Source organism: Lepisma saccharinum, chromosome 3, assembly GCF_977018435.1.
Source record: "Lepisma saccharinum chromosome 3, izLepSacc3.1, whole genome shotgun sequence".
Lineage (NCBI taxonomy): Eukaryota > Metazoa > Arthropoda > Insecta > Zygentoma > Lepismatidae > Lepisma > Lepisma saccharinum.
The window spans coordinates 98991355-99016600 of NC_139231.1; the positions used below are offsets into that span (position 1 = coordinate 98991355).

The following is a 25246-nucleotide window of genomic DNA, read 5'->3' on the forward strand; positions in this document are numbered from 1 at the left end:
ACCAAAACGTAATTTACAGCCCTGGTGTTTTTTTCTTTTTTTTTTTCCTCTGGTGCTGAGAAAGGTTGTGTTCCCAAGAGATCTTAATATCTTACCAGTTAATCAGTTAATTCCGTAACTGTAACTACATAAAATCTAACATTCATTCTGTCCGATTATCTCCAGACTTTTGCTGGCACCAGTGTGACTGCTGTCAAGATTCTTCGAGTTTTGCTTACAATAAACAAGAAGTTGTTTTCCTTTCCGTAGGTCTCCGTGCAAATGGGTTTCATAGAAGAGTAACGACTGTTCACAATTGAAAAAAAATACAGTTCTTCAAAAGACTTTTTGGTGAAAACATTTTCATGTTCTATTTTCCTTCCCACAACATGCAACCTGTGTATAACATGTTGTATAACTATACAGGATAAATGGTTGTTACCATCTTCTAGGAATCTCGTGTCTGCATAAGCTCCATGCCCTCATTTTGTGTAACATTTTTTATAGTTTCTTTAAAACTTACAATATTATTATGTAGTACATATAAAGCTTATTTTATGAGTTATTAAAACCTAGTATAAAACATCCGTTAAGGGGGTAATTTATACTGTAATTTATTTACACCTGAAAAACAGGTGCCATCTTGAACAGTTTGGATAACTCTACATCGTTTAATTCAAAGTTGACAATTTTTGGTCCCTTGAACTTCGCATTAACAAGGTTTACATATTTCAAAATTGATAAATTGACATCTGGACAATTTTTAATTTGAAATTCCTTCAATAAAATAATCTGCCGTACAAGATAGCAACATCTAGACAAATGATAAAAAAAATGGCAAATGTGAGATCATGTATTGTCTATAAACAACAGCAAACTATGTACTCCACAATACAAGTTAATACTTTCAAGTCCATTGGGTCTGATAATGTACACGACAACCTTGCTTATTATAAAAACAATCCATGTGCTCTTTAGAAATAAAATATTAAATAATATTTTTCCATTTTTAATTCAAATCTAACAGGTTTTGGTCCACTCAACTTAGAACGAATGTAGTATCCCTGTGCAATTTTGTTTCTTAAAAATTAAAATTTTGTTTTGTTTACATATTTAACTTGTATTGCTTCTCTTCCATTCATGATATTAATCACAATTAAAAATACCGTATTTATGCATGTATAATGTGCATGCATATATAATGCACACGCTGCTTTTTGATGGGGGAAAAGTGACACAGAACTATATCTCGTATATAATGCACAGTACAATCCAGTTTCAAGAAATGGCTTTCTTAGTTGTAAGTTGTAAAATTATTTTCCTGTAGTTTACGGTTATTACAAGCATAAGAAAACAGTTTTTCTTTGTGACGTTTCAGGAGAACACACGCTCCTTTCATCAGACATTTATTTTCATTTTGATTAAAGATACAGTTATAACAATGGTTAGTAATTTTTTAAACAAAAATAATCTGTTATATAATGGATGTTGTCAATGTTACATTGTTGTAATATAGCAACTTAACTGTGAAAAAAGCAGTCTGTTTTATTTTTATTTCAGATTTTAAAATAAAAAAAAATAAATTATGAATCCAAAATATCATCAGGTAATTCAAATTCATCATTGATTTCACAAAGTCTCTTGATGTTTTCTGTTACATTAAATTTTAAAGATGGTGGCTTACTCCATTTGTGAAAAAGAAAACTCCATACTGGATCTATGTTACCATTTTCATTATTTAATTTATTCCAGTGTTCTTCTGCAATGAACGAAGCTTCCCAGACATTCAACTCTGTGTTTCCCGTTATCTTTTTAAAACCCTTCTCTTTTTAATCAAATGCTTCTCTTCGATGATATGACTTGACAAACCTGTTCTTGGGTTTAGATTTATAATGTCCAAATCGTGTTCGTGCCATCTTATTGCCATTTTCCTTGCTGTTTGTCCCACATAATCTTTTGAACATGAACAACTTATATTATATATTCCTGTGGTTTCCACATCTGGTAGAGAGTTTCTCATTTTGAATTCATTAAATGTACATTCCAAACTTCTTGGTGATCTAAAAACAATTTTGAAATTAAAACTTCTAAAAATTTTTGCAATTTTATGTGAGAATCCCTTGTGGAATGGAATGCACACAAATTTCTTTTCAACAGATTTTTCATCTTTGTCTGTATTTCTCTTTTCCTTTAGTTTTCTTGCAACTTGTTTTTTGATTTGGTTTATTCTGTTAGTGTGAAAACCATTTTCTTTTGCTATATTAAAGAGCCTTTCTTCTTCATTTTTGATATCCTCATTATTAGAACATAGTCTTTGTGCTCTCAGGAAAAAATTAAAAAATATGTTATCCATTGTTATACGCGAATGTTCTGATTTGGCATGGATGTATTTTTCCCCCGCTAATTTTTTCCTATGGACTGATGTTTGAATTGTTGAGTTAGTTGTCTTAATTTGCAGATCAAGGAAAGAAATTACATTGTTATTCATGGGTTCACAAGTGAATTTTATGCGACGATGTGATTCATTTAACAATTTAAATACGTCCATGATGGTGTTCTCATTTTTAGCGATAATTAGCACATCATCCACATATCTGATGTAGAGTTTGATATCCGCACCTATGGCATTAACAATTGGAGATTCTATGTAATGAAGGAAAATGCTGGAGATGATTCCGGATACTGGGTTTCCCATTGATAGACCATTACTTTGCTGATATATTTTGCCATCAAATATAAAGTAATTGTAATTTGCACATACAGTAAACCATCGAACCATTTCCCATGATTCTACTGGGTTAACCTTCATCTCAATAAGCCATCTGTGTAATGCATCTGTGGCACCTTCTATTGGGACACTAGGATATAAATTTTCAACATCAAAACTTGCAATACGATACTCATTATTCCAAACAATATTTTTTAGTTTCTGTTTCACTTCAAATGCATTTTTAACACTGAATGGTGTTTGTTGTTTAATTATAGCAAGTCTTTCAACTAAATATTTGGATAGTTTGTATGCAGGATGTGTGAAAGTTGCAATGATGGGTCGTATTGGAGTTCCCAGTTTGTGAGTTTTTGGTAGTCCAAAGGCAATCGGCAGGGTTGAATTTTTGACAATGAGTTTTTTCTTCATTTCTCTTGGTATCGTGATACTGGTTTCAATTACTTTCTTTACCTCATTTATTATTTTAGTTATAGGGTTTCGAGAGGTTTCTGTGAAATTGTTTACTTTGAAACATTCTTCCATTTTTTCTTTATAGTCCTTAATTCGGATAAGGACAGGTTTATTTTCCTTGTCCGATTTTATTAAGAAAATGTCGTTTTCTTTCAACCAGATCTTGAAACCATGAACTTTTTTCCCCAACCTTATATGCTCTTTCTCCCGTTCCGTGTATTTTGGACCTCTGTTATTTCTTCTGTTGTATTCAAAACTTAACCGTTCATCAAGAGCATCATGTGTGAGACTTCGTAATTTTCTCTTTTCCTCCTCATCATCTAAGAAATTCAGTGCTTTCTCTATTGAAATCACAAAATCTTCCTTGTGTATATAAGCACTACCAACTGAAAATTTCATTCCGAATTGAAAAATTTCTATATACTCATCAGGTACCTCAATATCCGTAAGATTTATAAATAATCTGTTGTCAATGTTCTTAGTTTCTATTTTACCAGTGACATTAACTGCTTCCCTTCTTTCATTGTTGTTGTATATAACTTGTTCTTCTTGAATTAGCTGGTAGAATTTCCTATCAAGTCTCCTTTCTGAAAGCTTGATGTAGTGTTCTACGACTTGTTGTGTAGCTCTGTTTACTTTATCCCATATGAGTGGATGCAAGGAATTTGATAATGTTATGTGGAGATCATATGTCTTACGAGAAAGGCTGTCCAATTCTGAGTACGAGTCCCTGATTAGTCGTCCTATCATTAACATTTGTAGCTTTCCTTTAAATTCACTGGTGTAGGTATTACGAGTTCGAACTTTCCACTTCAAAAAATTTGGCACTATATTGTTTAACTTGCATCTTCTCAAAAATCTGATTCTCTGAAGTGTTGTTTGAATCTTGATTTGACATTGCTGGAATGTACGTACCTCTCTCCCCGTAATAGATGAATAATAGTTTTTCTTGTATGTACGCATTGCTTGCATTATAGAATTATTTTCCTGTAGTTTACGGTTATTACAAGCATAAGAAAACAGTTTTTCTTTGTGACGTTTCAGGAGAACACACGCTCCTTTCATCAGACATTTATTTTCATTTTGAATGAAAAAATTACTAACCATTGTTATAACTGTATCTTTAATCAAAATGAAAATAAATGTCTGATGAAAGGAGCGTGTGTTCTCCTGAAACGTCACAAAGAAAAACTGTTTTCTTATGCTTGTAATAACCGTAAACTACAGGAAAATAATTCTATAATGCAAGCAATGCGTACATACAAGAAAAACTATTATTCATCTATTACGGGGAGAGAGGTACGTACATTCCAGCAATGTCAAATCAAGATTCAAACAACACTTCAGAGAATCAGATTTTTGAGAAGATGCAAGTTAAACAATATAGTGCCAAATTTTTTGAAGTGGAAAGTTCGAACTCGTAATACCTACACCAGTGAATTTAAAGGAAAGCTACAAATGTTAATGATAGGACGACTAATCAGGGACTCGTACTCAGAATTGGACAGCCTTTCTCGTAAGACATATGATCTCCACATAACATTATCAAATTCCTTGCATCCACTCATATGGGATAAAGTAAACAGAGCTACACAACAAGTCGTAGAACACTACATCAAGCTTTCAGAAAGGAGACTTGATAGGAAATTCTACCAGCTAATTCAAGAAGAACAAGTTATATACAACAACAATGAAAGAAGGGAAGCAGTTAATGTCACTGGTAAAATAGAAACTAAGAACATTGACAACAGATTATTTATAAATCTTACGGATATTGAGGTACCTGATGAGTATATAGAAATTTTTCAATTCGGAATGAAATTTTCAGTTGGTAGTGCTTATATACACAAGGAAGATTTTGTGATTTCAATAGAGAAAGCACTGAATTTCTTAGATGATGAGGAGGAAAAGAGAAAATTACGAAGTCTCACACATGATGCTCTTGATGAACGGTTAAGTTTTGAATACAACAGAAGAAATAACAGAGGTCCAAAATACACGGAACGGGAGAAAGAGCATATAAGGTTGGGGAAAAAAGTTCATGGTTTCAAGATCTGGTTGAAAGAAAACGACATTTTCTTAATAAAATCGGACAAGGAAAATAAACCTGTCCTTATCCGAATTAAGGACTATAAAGAAAAAATGGAAGAATGTTTCAAAGTAAACAATTTCACAGAAACCTCTCGAAACCCTATAACTAAAATAATAAATGAGGTAAAGAAAGTAATTGAAACCAGTATCACGATACCAAGAGAAATGAAGAAAAAACTCATTGTCAAAAATTCAACCCTGCCGATTGCCTTTGGACTACCAAAAACTCACAAACTGGGAACTCCAATACGACCCATCATTGCAACTTTCACACATCCTGCATACAAACTATCCAAATATTTAGTTGAAAGACTTGCTATAATTAAACAACAAACACCATTCAGTGTTAAAAATGCATTTGAAGTGAAACAGAAACTAAAAAATATTGTTTGGAATAATGAGTATCGTATTGCAAGTTTTGATGTTGAAAATTTATATCCTAGTGTCCCAATAGAAGGTGCCACAGATGCATTACACAGATGGCTTATTGAGATGAAGGTTAACCCAGTAGAATCATGGGAAATGGTTCGATGGTTTACTGTATGTGCAAATTACAATTACTTTATATTTGATGGCAAAATATATCAGCAAAGTAATGGTCTATCAATGGGAAACCCAGTATCCGGAATCATCTCCAGCATTTTCCTTCATTACATAGAATCTCCAATTGTTAATGCCATAGGTGCGGATATCAAACTCTACATCAGATATGTGGATGATGTGCTAATTATCGCTAAAAATGAGAACACCATCATGGACGTATTTAAATTGTTAAATGAATCACATCGTCGCATAAAATTCACTTGTGAACCCATGAATAACAATGTAATTTCTTTCCTTGATCTGCAAATTAAGACAACTAACTCAACAATTCAAACATCAGTCCATAGGAAAAAATTAGCGGGGGAAAAATACATCCATGCCAAATCAGAACATTCGCGTATAACAATGGATAACATATTTTTTAATTTTTTCCTGAGAGCACAAAGACTATGTTCTAATAATGAGGATATCAAAAATGAAGAAGAAAGGCTCTTTAATATAGCAAAAGAAAATGGTTTTCACACTAACAGAATAAACCAAATCAAAAAACAAGTTGCAAGAAAACTAAAGGAAAAGAGAAATACAGACAAAGATGAAAAATCTGTTGAAAAGAAATTTGTGTGCATTCCATTCCACAAGGGATTCTCACATAAAATTGCAAAAATTTTTAGAAGTTTTAATTTCAAAATTGTTTTTAGATCACCAAGAAGTTTGGAATGTACATTTAATGAATTCAAAATGAGAAACTCTCTACCAGATGTGGAAACCACAGGAATATATAATATAAGTTGTTCATGTTCAAAAGATTATGTGGGACAAACAGCAAGGAAAATGGCAATAAGATGGCACGAACACGATTTGGACATTATAAATCTAAACCCAAGAACAGGTTTGTCAAGTCATATCATCGAAGAGAAGCATTTGATTAAAAAGAGAAGGGTTTTAAAAAGATAACGGGAAACACAGAGTTGAATGTCTGGGAAGCTTCGTTCATTGCAGAAGAACACTGGAATAAATTAAATAATGAAAATGGTAACATAGATCCAGTATGGAGTTTTCTTTTTCACAAATGGAGTAAGCCACCATCTTTAAAATTTAATGTAACAGAAAACATCAAGAGACTTTGTGAAATCAATGATGAATTTGAATTACCTGATGATATTTTGGATTCATAATTTTTTTTTTTTTATTTTAAAATCTGAAATAAAAATAAAACAGACTGCTTTTTTCACAGTTAAGTTGCTATATTACAACAATGTAACATTGACAACATCCATTATATAACAGATTATTTTTCATGATTGGGAAAAGAGAGACGCGGTAGTATATAAATACGGAGAAACTAGTACTCACTTTTATCCGCGAAGCTGTTTTTTCTTCTTTTTCGATTAATTTCAGTGGCCACTGCCACCATCCTCGTTGGAACTTGCTGCGCTGTTGCTTGGCGTGCGTCTTTTGTTCGTAGTTGTTCATGTTCAAAAGATTATGTGGGACAAACAGCAAGGAAAATGGCAATAAGATGGCACGAACACGACGACAAAGAAATAGACTAGAAACCACGCTACCACCCACAAAGTGGGAGCATGCAAAGAATAACATCGAATACATGCTGCAAATCTTGGAAAACCAAAAAACTAGGTCTTTACGCAACAAACTTCACCACTTGGGAGGAACGTGGCCGAGTGAGAATGCAATCAACCCAGATGACGGACATGGAAAAAACATAATAAATCTGTCAAATCTCTCAATCCCCAACAAATTCCAAGAACTCCTTGCCTACGGCGATAAGTTTAATGTACAAAACAGTAAGCCACCCACCCTCGACCTCATATGTGCGGCAGAAAAAGCAGCTTGCTTTGCTCCCAAACCCCAAGATTCGGAAAACATCAGAACGTCAGCAGCCGGAATTTTTCAAAAAGTGATGACCAACAGTGAAACCAGGAAACCTAATCCAGTACACCAAGAAATCTCTTCTGTCCTTTCCAATTTTGGCAAATGGCTGAACACCAATGATGTTTGGTGTTTAAAGTCTGACAAAACAAACCAGTTCGTAATCATGCACAAAGGTGATTACTCCACGAAAGTGATAGACAAACTGAACAGTGACTCGTACAGTGTCATCAAAAAAGACCCCACAGACAGGTACAATAGAATTGTGAAAAATGCAGTGAAATCTAGTGCCATACTTAGTGAACAAGACCACAAATTCCTCCTCAATCCCCACCCTTCACCTGCCATTGCCTATGGCATTCCTAAAACTCATAAACCTGGAATCCCCATGCGACTTATAATAGCTGGCTTCAATTACCCCACAGTTCACCTAACAAACTGGCTAAAAAACAAAATATCTCTTTTCAACCACAAACTTACATACGTGTTCCGCAACAGTGCCGATGCTAAAAATCTGGTAACTTCAATAGTGCAAGCTGACAGTGCAAAACTAGCCAGCATTGATATAGTAGACATGTACAGTTCAATCCCCATAGACCTAGCACTGCGTTCGGTGGAAAGATGGCTGACAACTAACAGAATCCCGGCCCTAGAGGTACAAGAGATAACCAGACTATTGGAAGTTTGTCTAAAACACAATTACTTTCAGTTTGAAGATAAATTCTACAACCAATCCGAGGGCCTTGCGATGGGCAACCCGCTATCAGCTCCTTTAGCCAACATCGTCATGCACCTGGCTGAAAAAGAGATACTCCACACTCCAGAACTACAACACATCCGATATGGAAGGTACGCGGACGACACAATAGTTGTATATAAAAAGGCAGAAGAACTCAACCTCCTAGTGAACAAACTAAATAGCATCCACCCCAGGCTCAACTTCACCGTAGAGCATGAAAAACTTGGTAAAATCAACTTCCTGGACATCACCATTAGCCGTGCACTTAACAAATTCACAACCACCGTCTACAGAAAACCGGATGCAGGCAACCAGTACATACATGCTCTCTCTAGCCAACCCCCTAAGCAAAAAGCCAATGTGTGGCTAAACTTTTATCGAAGAGCCTTCTCCTACTGTGGCAAGGAAGAGGATCTACGAGAGGAGATAGCCACCATCACAGAAATAGCTCTGAAGCATGGCTACACTGAATCACAACTCTCCACTTGGTGCAGTAAGGCGGAAATACAGGTCAGACACCCTAACCTACCACAATCAACCCATCCACAAGCAACCCAGCCACAACCAACCCCCAGCGACCAATATAAATGGTTTGCCTTCCCCTACCATCCCACCACTTCCAACCGCATAGCCAAAGCCCTTCTCCCATTTGGCATCAAAGTAGCGCACAAACCCAACTCCAAAATAACTGACAAACTGAACAAGCACAAACGGTACTTCCTCTCCCCCCTTGACAACCCAGGTGTATATGATGTTGAGTGTGAGTGCAAGGCTCATTACATCGGCAGGTCCATCAGATCTGTCAATGAAAGAATCCAACAGCACCTAGCAGATGCGAAAAAAGCCCAACCCACTACTGGTCTTGCTAGACATATCAAATACAATAGCCATAAAATTCAAAAGGTTCGAGTCAAACACACTGCCCACACGCTCATAGACACCAAAATCAAGGAAACGCACGCCATAATGCACTTCCCGCACGAACTAAACATCGATAGCGGGCAAGCGCACCATACTTGGATTCCACTACTGCAGCAGTTATCGCCCGGAAATAGCAGACGACGTACCAAGACGAACAGCGCACCTAACGGCAGCCAGAGAACTACGAACAAAAGACGCACGCCAAGCAACAGCGCAGCAAGTTCCAACGAGGATGGTGGCAGTGGCCACTGAAATTAATCGAAAAAGAAGAAAAAACAGCTTCGCGGATAAAAGTGAGTACTAGTTTCTCCGTATTTAGATTATTTTTGTTTAAAAAATTACTAACCATTGTTATAACTGTATCTTTAATCAAAATGAAAATAAATGTCTGATGAAAGGAGCGTGTGTTCTCCTGAAACGTCACAAAGAAAAACTGTTTTCTTATGCTTGTAATAACCGTAAACTACAGGAAAATAATTCTATAATGCAAGCAATGCGTACATACAAGAAAAACTAGTAAGTTGTAAAGCTGTTGCTATTCGGATCAACAGTGACTGGCATCATACTTATTCAATGAGTCATCTATTGCTATGTGGACTAAGAGGAGAATATTCCCTTGTGTAAACAATAATAAGTAACCAACCCACCCCAACACCCCTCTCCCTCCACTGTGTTTAGCATCCCAAATCTTTTACTTTTTAACCACCTTATTTATTCTGTAATAGTCAAAAATAATTTTCTATTATATCTCGCCCAACAAATACAGCTGATACGCAGCCCATGTGAAGGGGAGGTGCATTCTCGAATTCCGCCAGAACGGCCCTGGTTTTCTTGGTGTTGCAGAACATTACATTACAAAGTGAAAAATGGTGGACATGGCCTTTAAAGTTTTATACACGGTTTTGATCATCACTTTTTCTAAAAAGAACTTTAACATTTATAGAAAGCACAGACAGGACCCTCAAACTAGCAGTTAGCAGCACAAACTTTCTTCCATTAAGACATTTACAGATTCAATATATATAATATTATTTGGCCAGTAATGCATTTTAATTATTGTTTTCTTTTTCCTTATCTTTTCTTTCATCCAAAAGTACCATAAAATCAGAATGTTCCTTCATCTTGTGAAGAGCTTATTTCAACCGCATTTCACATTATTGTCGCTATCTTGAATGGAATACTGTTGCCATATTCAGAAACTGCAGGATTTAAGCTTTCCAATGATATATAACATGATAGGGTTCCGTAAACATGAAAAATCAATGCATGTGTCATAAAATCATGGAACGACCCTGTACAGTTTCATGTTGGCTGTCCAAATTATTCCGTGCATAATACGCAGCACAGTTTTTGGGGGCAAAAAATTTAGGAAAAAAGTGTACATTATACATGAGTAAATATGGTAGTACTCTTTGTATGCGTGAAATACCAATTCAGTGCACTTTTTTAACAATACTGGGTATGTACTGAATTCTTACCTTGCAACCAAAATAGGCTGATTGAGACTTCAAGTATTCTTTGAGTTCTTTATTAATATCATCTATTTCTTCCACTGCACCATCATACTCTGGATCAACACCTGACGATGGGATTATTTTGCCTGCTTTCTTGGCTTCTTCATGGTCGAATGCATTCTATATTAAAAGGAAAATATAAAGCAATACACAAAATACACACAAGAATAGGCTAGTGTTTACAACCTTGACAGCATCCTCTTGGAATAGCATCTAGGTCAGTTCTGGATAGGTTTCTGAACTTTCGAGAACTAATGTCTCTCTCATCTTCAAGGAGTGATTTCTTCAGCCCCTGAAGATAAGTGACATTGGATCTCAAAATGCTATACCAATATTTGCTAGCAGAAAAGCTTGAAGAATATTATATTTTCAATCTACTTCATAAATATTATTAATTTATCAAGCACTTGTTCTACCCCCCCCCAAAAAAAGTGTTAGTTGGGCAGCAAAAAATTAAAGAACTTGAATGTGGCGTATATGTGAATTTTGAATCTTATATAAGCACTAATAAGTCAACTGTAATTGCAGTGAAACTCTATTTTTCCTCCAGATAGTTGCATGTGCATGGCTAAGTTTTAACCCCTTCCCCTAGCACTAAGAGGTCAAACGAAAACTCTATAAAGAGGGAGAAAAGGAAAGACATACAAGTAACTTTATTGTTGTATTGGAAAGTAATGTGTAATTTTGGAAAACATGAAGTCTAGGAATGCAGTTCCAGTGTATTCAAACATTATTGTAATTCAGGCAAAGGTTATTTTTTTTCCAAAGCAATTAGTACATATCTACGAGGGGCATGTAAAAAATAAGGGCCGATTGGTTATTACAGAGAATAAAATCAAGCGAGAAAATTTTTATTTTGATGCTATACAAGTGCATACCCTGCCTATTTTTCTACATATTCACCATGACACTCCAAGCATTTTTGGTACCGTGGAACAAGTTTACGTAGACCCCCTGTGTAGAAATCTATCACCTGGGATCTCAGCCAGTCAAGAACTGATGTCTTGAGAACTTCACTATCATCAAAACGTTGTGAAGCAAGCTACTTTTTGAGATGAAGGAACAGAAAGTAATTGGGCAAGATCAGGGCTGTATGGTGGGTGATTAAAACGTTCCCATCGGAATTTTTGAATTGTGTCAACATTACGGTAAGGTCTGTGTGGGCGGGCGTTGTCATGAATAAGTAGAATTCCAGACCGTAACATTCCTCTTTTTGGATGGTACGTCGCAGATTAGATAGTGTTTGGCAATACACATCTGCTGTGATGGTTTGTCCCGGTTCCAGGAATTCCACGAGGTCCCAAAACATGGTTGCCATGATTTTACGATGTGATGATGTTTGCTTGAATTTCTTCGGATTTGGTGAACCGGAGTGACAACATTACATGGATTGCTGCTTCGACTCACCAGTGATGTACAATATCCAGGTTTCGTCTCCAGTCACTATGTGAGAAAACAAGTCATCCCCATCCTTCTCCCAGCAGGCCAGACAATCACGTGCTGATTTCATTCTTTCATCTTTGTGAGTATTTGTCAACATTTTTGGCACCCATCTCGCACACAGTTTGTGATAACCCAGATTGTCGATTACAATTCGGTGCAATGTTTTATTAGACACTTCAAGAAATGCCTAGATCAGTAATGATGAAACGGTGATTGGATCGCACTTTCTCAACACGTTGCACAAGGTCGTCCGTCTGAATACTACGCCTGCTGCTACGCTCGTCATCATGAACATTTGAAGGTCCTTCCCGAAAAGCATGACACCATTGTCTTACCTTTCCTTCTCTCATTACTGTTGGTCCATAAATGGCACACAATTCCCGATGAATGTCAACTGCACTCAGTCCTTTTGCATTGAGAAATCTAATCACCGACCTCACCTCACATTTGGCGGGATTTTCTTTTACAGCAGCCATTTCAACTTCCTCCTACTCACACGTACGTACCTCCACACCGAGAAATATACCTCTGTTGCAGGCACAGAATACTAAAGCATGCTTCTGTGCATGTGCAGCTTCGTCAGTGTTGCCAGTCTCAAGTAAAAAATTAACGGCCCTTTTCTTTACATGTGCCTCGTATGTATGGAGTGGGTTATAAACCCACTTACTAAAATTGTTTATGTTCTTGTGACATTTTACTAATTGAAATAATTTTCTTCTAAATTCATGCATGGTTATACTGTAGAACAATACATAACGGTACCAAATTCAATTTCAGGGAATAAAAAAACATGGTAGCAAATTAATATTCTGATATAAAGTACTCAATTATCTGCAAAACCCTTCTGTAACTGTCCAAGTTCCCTAGAGAAGGGTGACAGTGGTCACCAAAATTAACAAAACTTTCGAGTTTCAAAAAATGTGGGTGTATGTTTCTTTGTCACAAATAACGAAAAATTGAATGCAAAATAAATTCTGAAACATGAAGTCAGTTAATGTTAGCCTGGCCTTTTAAAATGAAATGTACAACTACTTCTGGAATCTACCAAATATTGAGTAATCTTATAGTAAGACGAGAGTTGCAAAGAAATATACTTTTTACATTGCAAAAACTACATAAGTAAATTTCAACGTCTCAGGGAATGAAATGTGGTAGCAAATTAATATACTCACTTATCCACAAAACTTTTCTTTTGTTGTTTTCTACTAATACCATAACAAGCTCCCAAGAGGATGGTGGCAAGGGTCGTCTCCAATTTAATAAAACACCACAAAAATCAGTTTCACAGATAAGGGAGCACTTCAGTATATATTAATTAAAACAACAATTTTGCACTAAACAGCAGGATATCAGATTGGTAAAATTATTGGTAATTTTACCAATAAATAATACATCAATGTGCCTATATTGGTAGGTATGGATAGAGTACTTATTAATCTGATCACCAAATTCTAGTATAATATTTATATGCTGCATATATGTATAACTTCTTGATTTGTTTATACTACTGAGAAATTTCTGAATTTATTTCCCAATTGAAAAAAATATAAGCATAGATTTTCCTCATATGGTTAGTTGGTCTGACCAGGAAGCCACAGTGTGTTAATTTTCACATAGGTGATAAAAGTTGATCAGTGTGAACATTTTTTATAAAGTTTTGTTTAAAAGCACAAAGTTATTAAATCGAATTTCAGATGTTATTATAGAGAGACTAGAAACAAAAGAGCCTTCAGCCAGAAGCCTTCATGCATCTTTCCCCTGAATCCCTTCAGCTTGGCACACGGTGAAGCTTGCTCCATTCTATCCCTCTTCTACATGCGTGAGTATGTACAGTTCAGCGCAGGTTCTTTTGTTTGCTTTTTGGTTTGGTTTGCTGTTTTAAGTCCACTTTGTACACAGCAAGGCTAATTGGGACTGGGCCTACAGTTTAAAGTGGGATCCGAACCACTTGTGCCTCCACCTGGTATCAAACCTGGGACCCCTTGATTACAAGGCAATGATGCTACCACTGCACCATGGAGGAGGCCCTTCTTTTGCTTGTGGTCTCACTATAACTATATACCAGTTTACATTCCATATTCAAATCTGATGAGAAATCAGATATCAGATATTTACTGATATTTTTGAATGTTATTCGCCACAAAGATGTGAGATGTGCCTGTAACAATACAGCATAGAAATGGTCCTAATTATCTTACACTGTATACTTTCACAAAACTAAAACAAAAAGCTATAACTTACATCAAAGAAGTTCAGCAGCTCAGAGAGATCTGGAAATTGACCCGAGGGTGTCTTTCCACCAAGCGTTAGGCACTGCTGTAGAAGCACAGAATCACAGTCTTCAATCTTTCCTGCAAAAAAAAAAAATAATAATAATAAAGTAAAATAAAATAATAATATGACTACACAGGCTAAAAAAATGGTGAAAAATGCTGTTTCCTTTAGTGCACACAGTTCTGGTCTCTATTCTTCACAAAAACTGAATATTTTTGTGAGTACAAGTGAGAAGTTACTTGGAAAATTGAATAAAAAGGGAGAGGGAGAGTGAAATTTGTGCATGCAATGCTTTTTAATAGTGGTTGTATTTAATACAAAAGTAATTAAATTTAGTACGTATTTATTTTTACTTGGCAGAAACAATTGCAAATGCCACTAAAAAAATACGTGCATGGTGGAATCCGAATTATACATTTTACTGATATAGGGGAAAGTCTTACAGTACCGCACACCTTAATTTTATTGGCAATAATTAGAAAATGAGTAGGCAGAATGTTAGAAAATGAGTAGACGGAATGTAATTTGAAAACAAGAGTATGGTACTTCAAGACTTCTATCTATGTTCTTCTTAAAGGTTCGCATAACCACTTTTTATAGATGCAAAATAATCTAACACAGGTAAAATAAAATAATAACCACTAAAAATAACTATGTTAGATTATTTTGTATCTTCAAGACATTCTTCATTAAGAACAGGGAATCATTGATGAAAATTGGGAACCAAAATACAAATGAGATTGGAGACAAAAAAAAGTAACATTTGAAGTATAACAAAAATTGTTGTCCAGTACCGGATAGGCAATGTGTTAGCTTATAGATAATCGAAATCATAAATAAAAAATGACCACCTAAATGCAGCAGCAAGGCACTTGCCTACAGTTTAGCATAATTTTTGCAATGTCCACAAGTAAGATACTAGATGCTTTCCTCATCTGCATATTGGACGTGGGCCCAACCATTACACCAGATACATTGCACCTATTCTTCATCGAATGTCTCGTGACAAATGATAAATTCCGTTGTTTCTTTCTGATCGGAACAGAAGTCCAGGTGTTTTGTCTTCTTCATAGGTGGCATGTAGGCCTCATCCTCCTTTGCTCCCCTTGTACAAGTGCTTCATGTGTTTCCTCGTTCATTTCGTCTCTTCTGAGTGTTCATTTTCTTCTTCTTCACATATTAGTGTACGAGGGTCCTGGTTCAGAGGTTGTACTGTGTAGTTGCTATTGCTCTTTGCTGAATGTGTTGATAAGGTAACTGGCAGATCATTCAGCACTTGCATTGCAGAAACTTACTCCACATTAGGCTCTGTAAAGTTCTCAGTGGGAAGGAAATCCAAATTCGCAAATACCCCTGGGTTCCTAGGGAAAAGACCGAACAGCAGAAAGCTGACTGTGCAAGTTCCATTCTAAAAATGGAAGAGAAGGCAAACAAGTTCAGCAACATCTTTCTGTATGATTGATTTTGAACTTCTTTTTGTCCAGTACTGGAAGACTCTTCGTTGTCCGGTACTGTACGATTGTCACATGGTAGCACCTTGTCCGATTTTACATTTTGTGCAGATGCTATCGTGAATCCTTTATCAGCTATTACGAACTAGAGGCCTACATACGCACTTGCGTATAAAACTATATCTACTGCTTATCTAGAACTGGAGGAATATCACAGTGAAAATAACTTTCAACACACATTTTTCCTATGAACTGCTTCAACCTCTCCCCTTTCCCACGATACTCCACGCAGACTTACATGCCCAAACTATGTTAAACACTGATACATACACAACACAATGGTACCTGGCAACTGCTGCTCTCTAGTGTCTGAAGCAAGAACTAGCATTGTCTGGTACTGTCAGACTTTTCCTTATACATATCACTTTAAGCATTCATACCTTTGAAAAGGGAGGTTATATTTTTGGCCAATTTGAATCCACTCAAAGCTGCAATAAAATCCACGATTTTCTTCTTTGAATACACCTGATCTTCATAGAAGATAGCCCGACTATCTGGATGAGTCCTGCTTCTAACAGCGTTACCCAGAGTGTGTATCCTGAAATTTTAAAAACATTTAGAACACAATGTTTGATTAACTTTAGCTCTAGAGAAAAATAGGGGATTGATTCATAAAAAAAATTAATTGGTGGCAAACATCCTGTGTACATGGTTTCTCATTATTTTTCTTCATAATGAATGTGTGCAACCAGGTGACTACAATAGGTTTGGCTTGAACTCTTTCCCTCTGAGATTTTGGCATGCTGACATAGCTTCACTGTATACTTTATTGAGGAATTTCAGAATTGCATAAATTTGTAAAAAAGTATTTTAGAAGTACTGATATGAATTCTACTACTATTGTTTGAACAAGGACCATAGCCAGGAGTTATATTTTCATTGTTATTGAAGTGGATACAGTGGCATGCCAAAGGGGGTGGTTGGTAGGGGGGGTCATAACCCTTCTTTTTGATCCAGTATTTCTTTAAAAAAAAGTGCCTCAAATGCAGGAAGAGATGGCAAAATGAGGGCTGACTACTAAAAAAAAGTATGCATAACCCCCTCCCTTTTGAAAATCCTGGGCATGGCACTGAGTGGATAAATAATGCTTGTTGCTATTGTTGTTTACCTACATACACACAGTGGTACAAGTTTTTCATTTGTTTAGAAGCAAAGCAAGTTATTTCTTGGGAAAAAAAATTCAAATGCTGGACACTAGATGGCAGCATGTTCTAATAATATTTTTTAGTTCACGGCGACTTCAGTTGACATTAACAGCAAAAAGAACATTTGAAATCGACTGTAGTCACTTTCTGAAAGTTATCCACATTGAGAAAATCCAACTGAAGTAGTTTGCAGCAGCGAAAGGTTAAAAAAGAAACTGAGAACAAATTCCCTGAAGGGTACTTAGCCAATGCATACAAGATCTGAAGCTATTTGTGTATCTGTTTGAAACATTCAGCTGATGGCCTCATCAATATGTAGGCACATTCTTTTCTTGTCACTATACGGACAGTCTATATTTCAAAGCTCATAGCTAAGCCTATTGTCCATAGCAGCCATAAATTTTGTGGAATGTATAATTTGATATTGTCTATACAGCACATTACATAGAAATTGGAATTGCATGACAACACCTACGTACCCTTCCTTGTAGGAAATTTCTTTCAGTCAATGTGCAGAAAAGGGAAAGGCATGATTTCACAATTAACCATTTCTTTAGCATGCTAAAGATCGTAACACAGAAAATTGGTTTAACTGCCTGAAAATCTATGATCAAATATTTCAGTCATGTCCTCTGAGGATAATATATATTTAGAGGAAGTAGTCAAAACCCGATTTTACGTACCTGGATTTTACATTTTCCCGCATTATACATTAAAGCTTGATGGTCCAAACATAGCAAAATGTTATAATATTGCACCCAATTTTACCTTTTCCTGCATTTTAAGTTTTTTCAGCTTGGTCCCTTGAAAAACGTAAAATCGAGGTTCCATTGTATATTGTATATTGTATATACATGATGTGTAACATTTAAATAAATAAAAACCAGACAAAAAATGCAAAACATTGAGATAGGTTTTGGTCACTAGACTGATGTTACTCCATAAACAAGTTGAATTAAATCTCCAACATAAGGCTGATGAACGTTGGCTGCACTTACTTGCTAATTAACCTTTCAAGGTCAGGTAACTGGCTTAATATTCCTCTGCATTCTTGCATCAGATCTTGATTCTGTAGCAGAAAGGAAACAGCTTTCTGTCTGCTAACCACACCACTTGGTCTGCACAAGGGGCTGCACATCCATTGCCGTATCAATCTGAAAGGGACAAGCATTACAATTACATAGAAAACCAGATTTATGTTTCACTAGACAACAATCCAATGGTTAGTTCAGAGAAATCTTTCGTGTGTCTGTTTACATGAATTCACCAGTTTAGGCCTAGACAAAGTCCAAAGCTAGTGAGCAACTAATAGGCAAAGATAAAGTTCACCCTGTATATAGCATTGTGCCATGAAGGCATATTTAGGGGATGTGGGGGTAGATGTGATCAGCACCATACTCTGGACACCTTTAACCCCCCACCCCCATTGGTTTGAAGCTGGGCAAGCCGCAGAACCACTATGTGGGGACAAGGTCATAAAAATTACAACCTTAGATCACCCAGCCCGGGAATTGAACCTGGGTCTCCTGCCGATGCACTACCGACTAGAACACCGTGGCTCTAAGCAACTGATATTGATTGGTATACAGGATTTCACTAATCATAACACATACTTACAACAAGCTTTTAAACATTTGTAACAAGGACAGAAAAAAAAAGAAGATAATTTTCAACATGGAATTGGAAATTTGTTTCTCCACCATGTCTTTCAACAAAGAATGAAGATTAGATGAATGCATGAAAACAAAGGTCTGCCACATTTCAGCTGATGTAGCAAGATAAAATGAGGCTCCCAAAATCAAACACCAGCAAACATTAGTTTCATTATTTTTTTTATTTTTCTGCAGAAACATAATGCCAGTGTTGGGAAGTATGGATTCATAGTTTATCACCACTAGTGATCAATAATTATAATAATGAATCTTTAGAAAATTTAGTGAATGTGATAAAATTGTAATATATATTCCCGACATTTGCAATTATTTGAACAAAAAAAAAAAGAAGCAAAAAACATGTAGGCTCGACCACAATTCCAATTTCAAAAAAAATATTAGCTATTTCTCTGATTAAGCATGAACCTATTCATTGTATATTAGACTTGCTAGTCTGATAGTTTGAATTCAGCTGCCCAGTTGAGTGAATTAACTTTGATTTGAGATAATTAAACCAAATCAATCAACAAACAGTATAATTCTAAGAATATACATGATCCAAGATTCACAGTCTACACACACACTCACCTTTTGCCAAAAGGAGTGCAACAATGGTCAAGTCTTTCTAGAAGCGTTCCTTCTTTTCCACCTGATGATCCATTTTCTAAGATATCTAAATTATTAATAGTAATACCATCAAGTACCTGAAAAAACAAAACAAACACATATTGGAATTCAGGTCTCAAATCAAGTTAGCTGCCAACCTGTAATATGTATCTATGTATCAAAAATAAATAAGAAAATAGGATACTTCTCTTATTTCCTTTTTGATACAGATTCACTTTTCAATTCACTGCTTGATATGTCAGGCTATGATTTTTCCTTCTTGAGATTTGTTATATGCTTAAAAGGCAAAGAAAACCTACTGTCTCTGTAAATATGTTGAAAAAGTTGTTTTTCTTGTATTTTATTTAATTATTTATTTGGTATATTGTACTTCAGATTTAAAAATTGAGTAAACTGAAGAAAATTAAAAGACAGTTGTCATATGTGGCACTATAGCCACTCACTCTATCTGGAAGTGTTTTGTAATGAAGGGGTCCGGGATTCGATACCCAGTGGAGGCACGTAGTGGTTTGGATCCCACTTTAAACTGCAGGCCCAGTCCCAATTAGCCTTTCTGTGCATAAAGTGGATTAAAAACAAAAACTCAATCACTCACTTTATCTGAAAGTGTTTTTCTCTCTCTTGTACAAGCTTACAGGTAGAACATATTTCCTCTCCTTCCCAATTTTTGTCCCATGCATTAGTAACTGTTCCATGCACAACACATGTTGCATGTATTATTGTTATTTATTGTTACTTTTCTGCCGCTTGATTAATCACAGTGACGGAATGAATGATGTTCACATGAAGGGACATGCACAAATTACACTCAATTGTGAAATGACCACTCAACTAGCTACGTGGCTGACTAGTGCATTCACAGGTTTGAAATGACACTAGTAACTGTACAAAAATTACAGCAATTCGGCACAGAAAGAGTGGAGTAGAACAATTCTGACCATAAAATGTTGGGCTGGAAATTCATTGTACAGAAGTTCAGTTTCACAGTTTAAACATAGTCAAAATTATTTTGTTGATCTGCAATGATATATTGTGGGTATTCCCTAAATTTGAAATCATCTTGATTAAGAGTTACTTAAGAAAATAATGAACAACATTGCAAAAATAATAATAAAAAAAAAAAAAAGAAGTGAAAGTTCATTTTTAATATGTGGCAATCAAATGGGTAGTGAAACTACTACTCTCAATAAAAATTAGGAAAACATATCTGATTTGCGATACACACACATATCGGGTGACCACAACTGAAGTTACCCTACTCAAAGACTTACTTAGAAAAATATCTGGACCTAAAAGGGATGAGGAGACAGGTGAATGGAGAAGGTTACATAATTTAGAACTACATAATTTGTATTCATGTCCAGATATTATTAGAACAATTAAATCAAGAAGACTTAGGTGAGCAGGCCATGTGGCACGAATGGGAGAGGAAAGAAGAGTTTACACGATTCTTGTTAGGAAGCCTGATGGCAAGAGACCTGTTGGAAGGCCAAGGTGAAGATGGAAGGATAACGTTGATATGGACCTAAAGGAAATTGGTAAGGATGGAAAAGATTGGATTGAACTTGCTCAGGATAGGGACAGATGCTTGTGTTGTTGCAGCCATAAACCTTAAGGTATAAGAAGGCTAGAGATGTAGAGTTAATTAGTTAGTTAGTTATATATGACAGTTAAATGGATGGTGGAACTACTACTCTAATTAAAAAATTGGGAAACTTCAAAAATGAGAAAAGTACTTTCATGTAGCGGTATGCAGTTTTTTTACTCAGAAGAGTAACCGGGTGGCAACTAGTTTAACACCAAAATCAAATTAATTTCTACAGAACATGTACTAAAGTGCTGAAATGAGTGCCGCTTGAGCGACAAATAGTTCACATGGGCAATGCTAGATGGCGCACAGAATTGATTCCATTGTCAGCTAATTCATAAGCGTTTTTTGCATATATTTTGCTCGAGCGAAAAACGACCGAATGAGCGAAATACATTCGAACTCTCGAACCCTATTAGTAGATGTATTTCCGTAATTTGTCTATGGTAGTGGGTCCTCAAATATAGATCGTGAAGTAAAATACAAAGTGAAATTAAAAACATAATTATCATCTCCATGTCAAAATGCAGTTTTGTGTATCTTACCGAGATACATGAAAATGAAATACAGGAAAACCTCGTTAATACGATATTGGTTAATATGAAGTAGCCTTTAATCCGAAGTTCTTCCCATTCCCCAGCCGATAAGATAGGATTTATAATGTATTTCAGCACGGATAAATCGAAATACGGATAATTTTTAATACGAAGTTGCCCTTCGGCAAAACTGTTTTCGCTTAATTCGAAGTAGACACCTGCACAAGTCGACAAGAGAAAATCGAATGTGGAGAGAACTTGGACGTTATTTTAACTGAACCTTGACATGTTTCCTTGTCCTAAGAGCTGCTGACAACTCGAGGGAAGGAGCCCGAAATGCCCGCTCGACATTGACATTCTTTGTCAATGTGCATGGCAGGTCAAGCTCTTTCCCCGCTGAATGCACCACCTTGCAAATATTCACCATGGCTAGATGAGAAATGCGAGATAAGATCGCACGAATGTTCCAAAATACAAGATGCATGGCGCCTGGAAGTCTCACCCATCTGTCTAGTTCTGAGCTCGAGATTCAGCAATTTCCCGTGAGCGAGCAACTTTTGGCCTGGTAGCAGACAATTTCCGGTAACCACTTTCATTAAAAGTGTGATCTTTGTGCCCTGTAGAACTTCATAAAAAAGGGAAACTGTTACAGATAATCAAAGCCACATAGGCCAACTAAATATCGTCAACCCACTTAATGCGTTGTCATCTAGGTTTCCCGCAAAAGTTGACGTCGATCTTACGTATGTTGCAACTCCCGTTTCCCGCTTCATACGTTTCCCAACTGTGTCGGTCATAAAATTTGCCAAAACATTGTTGGCTGAGTGACTTCTCCTCTTTTTCTATCAGCAAACAGGGGGAAGGGGGTCCGTTGATAATTGTTTCAGCCACGATTTTCTTGCTCGTGTGCGCACACGGGCCCTTATACCTTGGCATCTAAAAAAGCAACCAATTCTGAATACCTTCTTCAAAACGAACAAAAACCGCATGATAAGTAAAAGAAAAGTGACCCCCTTCCTTCTCCTACAACAGCTCATTATCCGCCACTGGTGTGCATGGTAATGTGATAATTGCAGAATTCAGGTCCCTCTTTCTTGTTTGAATGCAACTGTCTGGATAGGAAATATTGCCCGTATTATTGTCTGTTGCATGGTAAAACGTAATGCAAGGATCATTTTTCTTTTTCACACTGCAGATAAAAGTTCGGTCTTCGACAACTGCGTTATCTTTAAAATGCCGATGATTTCCCTTCTGCCACCTGCTGCTCTAACTTCCAGCCGGCCTCATTGTGTTTACGCTGCAGCTGGCGCCAGTGTTTAGTCTAGCGTCTGGAAAGCTGTTGCTTGCCCATAACCGCAATGACTCATCCAGTGCGAAGGAATAAGCGTCATTGTTTTGAATCTCGCAAAGCTATTTTGATTTGACGATAACGAAATTCGATCTCCAGAAAAAAAAACAAGAGTTAAGAGTTAAAACAACTTCATGATGCACATAAAGTTTGTATAATCGCCGCTTCTCTTCAGAACCATTAGCGTGCTGCTGTTAAAAAAAAAAAAAAACTAAAAAAAACTGCAATGCTCAATGTAGGAATACAAGAGGAAAAGTTTTGGTGGAGCGAGTGTTTGACCTCCAGACAACTCCTGAATCCTACAATAAATTGTCGATTAATCTGAAAATACGCAAGTTTCGTAAAGCTTGTTTTGAGTTCATTTTATGCTGATGAGCTAAGTGGGACTAAATATACAGTTTAAAGTGGGATTATCGAGTGCGGCACTGTTTAATGTGTCCTAGGATACACATTCGGTGCAAACAGATCGCAAGTTGTGTGTTTACTTTTTCAAAGTGGATTACAATGCAAGTTGAGGAAGAGTTTGGACTGATCCCTGCAAAGGGGGAGGCGAATATGAAGTTAACTTAAGTAAAGAAAACGTGACTTTTTTTATGATGTGTTTTAGAGAGCCGAACCAGAACAAAATTTACAGCCCCATTTTTTTTTTTTTTTTTTGTGCCAGGGAAAGGTTGTGTTCTCTCCCAAGAGAATCTTCTCTTACCAGTTAATCCTGTAATGGATAATGTTCTAGTGAACGCACATAAAATCCAATATTCATTCTGTCTCTTGCTCACGCCAGTGTGACTACTGTCAAGATTCTTCCGAGTTTCACTTCTTGCAATAAATGAGATTGTTTTATTTTCCGTAGGTCTCCGTGTAAACGGGTTTCTTATGAACTAAAATTGTAAGAATTTCGTGGAAGAGCAATGACTTTGCACAATTAAAAGAAAATAAAGTTTTTTAAAAGACTTTTTGCCACAACATGCATCCCGTGCATAACAGGTTGTATAACTGGGCAGGATAAATGGTGTTAACAGCCTCCTTGGAATCTTTGTGTCTGCATAAGCTCAGTGTTCTCATTTTGTGTAACATTTTTTACACTTTCTTTAAAATGTACAATATTATTATATAGTACATATAAAGCTTATTTTCTGAGCTACCACCAAACATAAAACATCCATTGTGGGGGTAATTTATACTCTACTTTATTTACACCTGAAAAAGCGCCATCTTGAAAAGTATGGATAACTCGAAGTCGTTTAATTCGAAGTTGACATTTTTTGGTCCCTTGAACTTCATATTAACGAGGTTTTCCTGTAGATGATTATGGGCTGAAACTGCTTAGGCTGACATTTTAAGTTCTACGATTATTGTCACATTCAAATGATGTTTGATTGAATGTTATAACTGCATTTTATTATTTCACAGAATATGATCATCCTTTTCGGTAAGTAAACAATGATGTACATGTACTTCTTGCACTGTGATACAATATTTTTAATTGCTTGGGCAGGTCTGCCAGCATGTGTATCCATTTTACATTTCGGTCTGTAGATATTGCATACTTTCATATGTGCTGTATTTGAGTCTTACATAATAATGTACGGAATTATGATTTAGAATTGTAATTGCGTAGAGTGGTTTCCTTCCGTGTATGGGTTTCAGGTTGAGAGTGCTGTTTATTATACCTGCCGCAAAATTAGTTTGGTATTGAGAGCTGAAGGAACACGCGTCATGGTGTTGCCATATCATGCGGTACAGTACGCACTGCAGCCGTCTGACGCTGTGTCGAGGAAAACGTGTTATGAAAAGGAACAACAATGATGAAATGCGTTATTGTTTTTCGAGGAAAATGGAATAACAATGATGACAACAATGATGAATGTGTTATTGTTTTTTCTATTCATTTCTATCTCCCTTACAACATGAACGAATTAATGAAACGAGCATTGTTTACAGGTTACCTTTTCAATCCATTCTGTATATACACTTTCAATAATAATTTCTTTCCGAAGTCGCTGTTAAAGTCTGCCCGTCTTTCAATTATACGGCAACTGAAGTGCACAAAGACCAGTTGGTGGGGCGTCCGACTTTCACGCGTGAGACCCGCGGTGGTTTGTGGAACTTTTTCAAATATCCCGAGCGGCTCCGGGGTCGACTCAGCCCAAGTGAGTACCTGGGGCAAACCTGTGGTAAAGGCAGTTGGTGAACCACATCACCTTCATAATATGGCCTAGGTCGAGAATGTGTGGAGATTTACCTCCACATCCCCATATGCCTCCATA

General features: G+C 36.4%; 1 protein-coding gene across 1 annotated transcript in view; it reads right to left on the minus strand.

Moving 5' to 3' along the window:
- The window catches only part of Msh6 (DNA mismatch repair protein Msh6), a 112889-nt gene that overhangs the window by 25677 nt on the left and 61966 nt on the right, over positions 1–25246 (minus strand). Inside the window, exons 14-18 of the mRNA XM_083119018.1 lie at positions 19469–19584; positions 18227–18382; positions 16464–16621; positions 14540–14649; positions 10820–10975 (exon numbers count right to left, since the gene is read on the minus strand). Coding sequence (XP_082975144.1) covers positions 10820–10975; positions 14540–14649; positions 16464–16621; positions 18227–18382; positions 19469–19584 — 696 coding nt within the window. The remainder of the gene's footprint in view (positions 1–10819; positions 10976–14539; positions 14650–16463; positions 16622–18226; positions 18383–19468; positions 19585–25246) is intronic.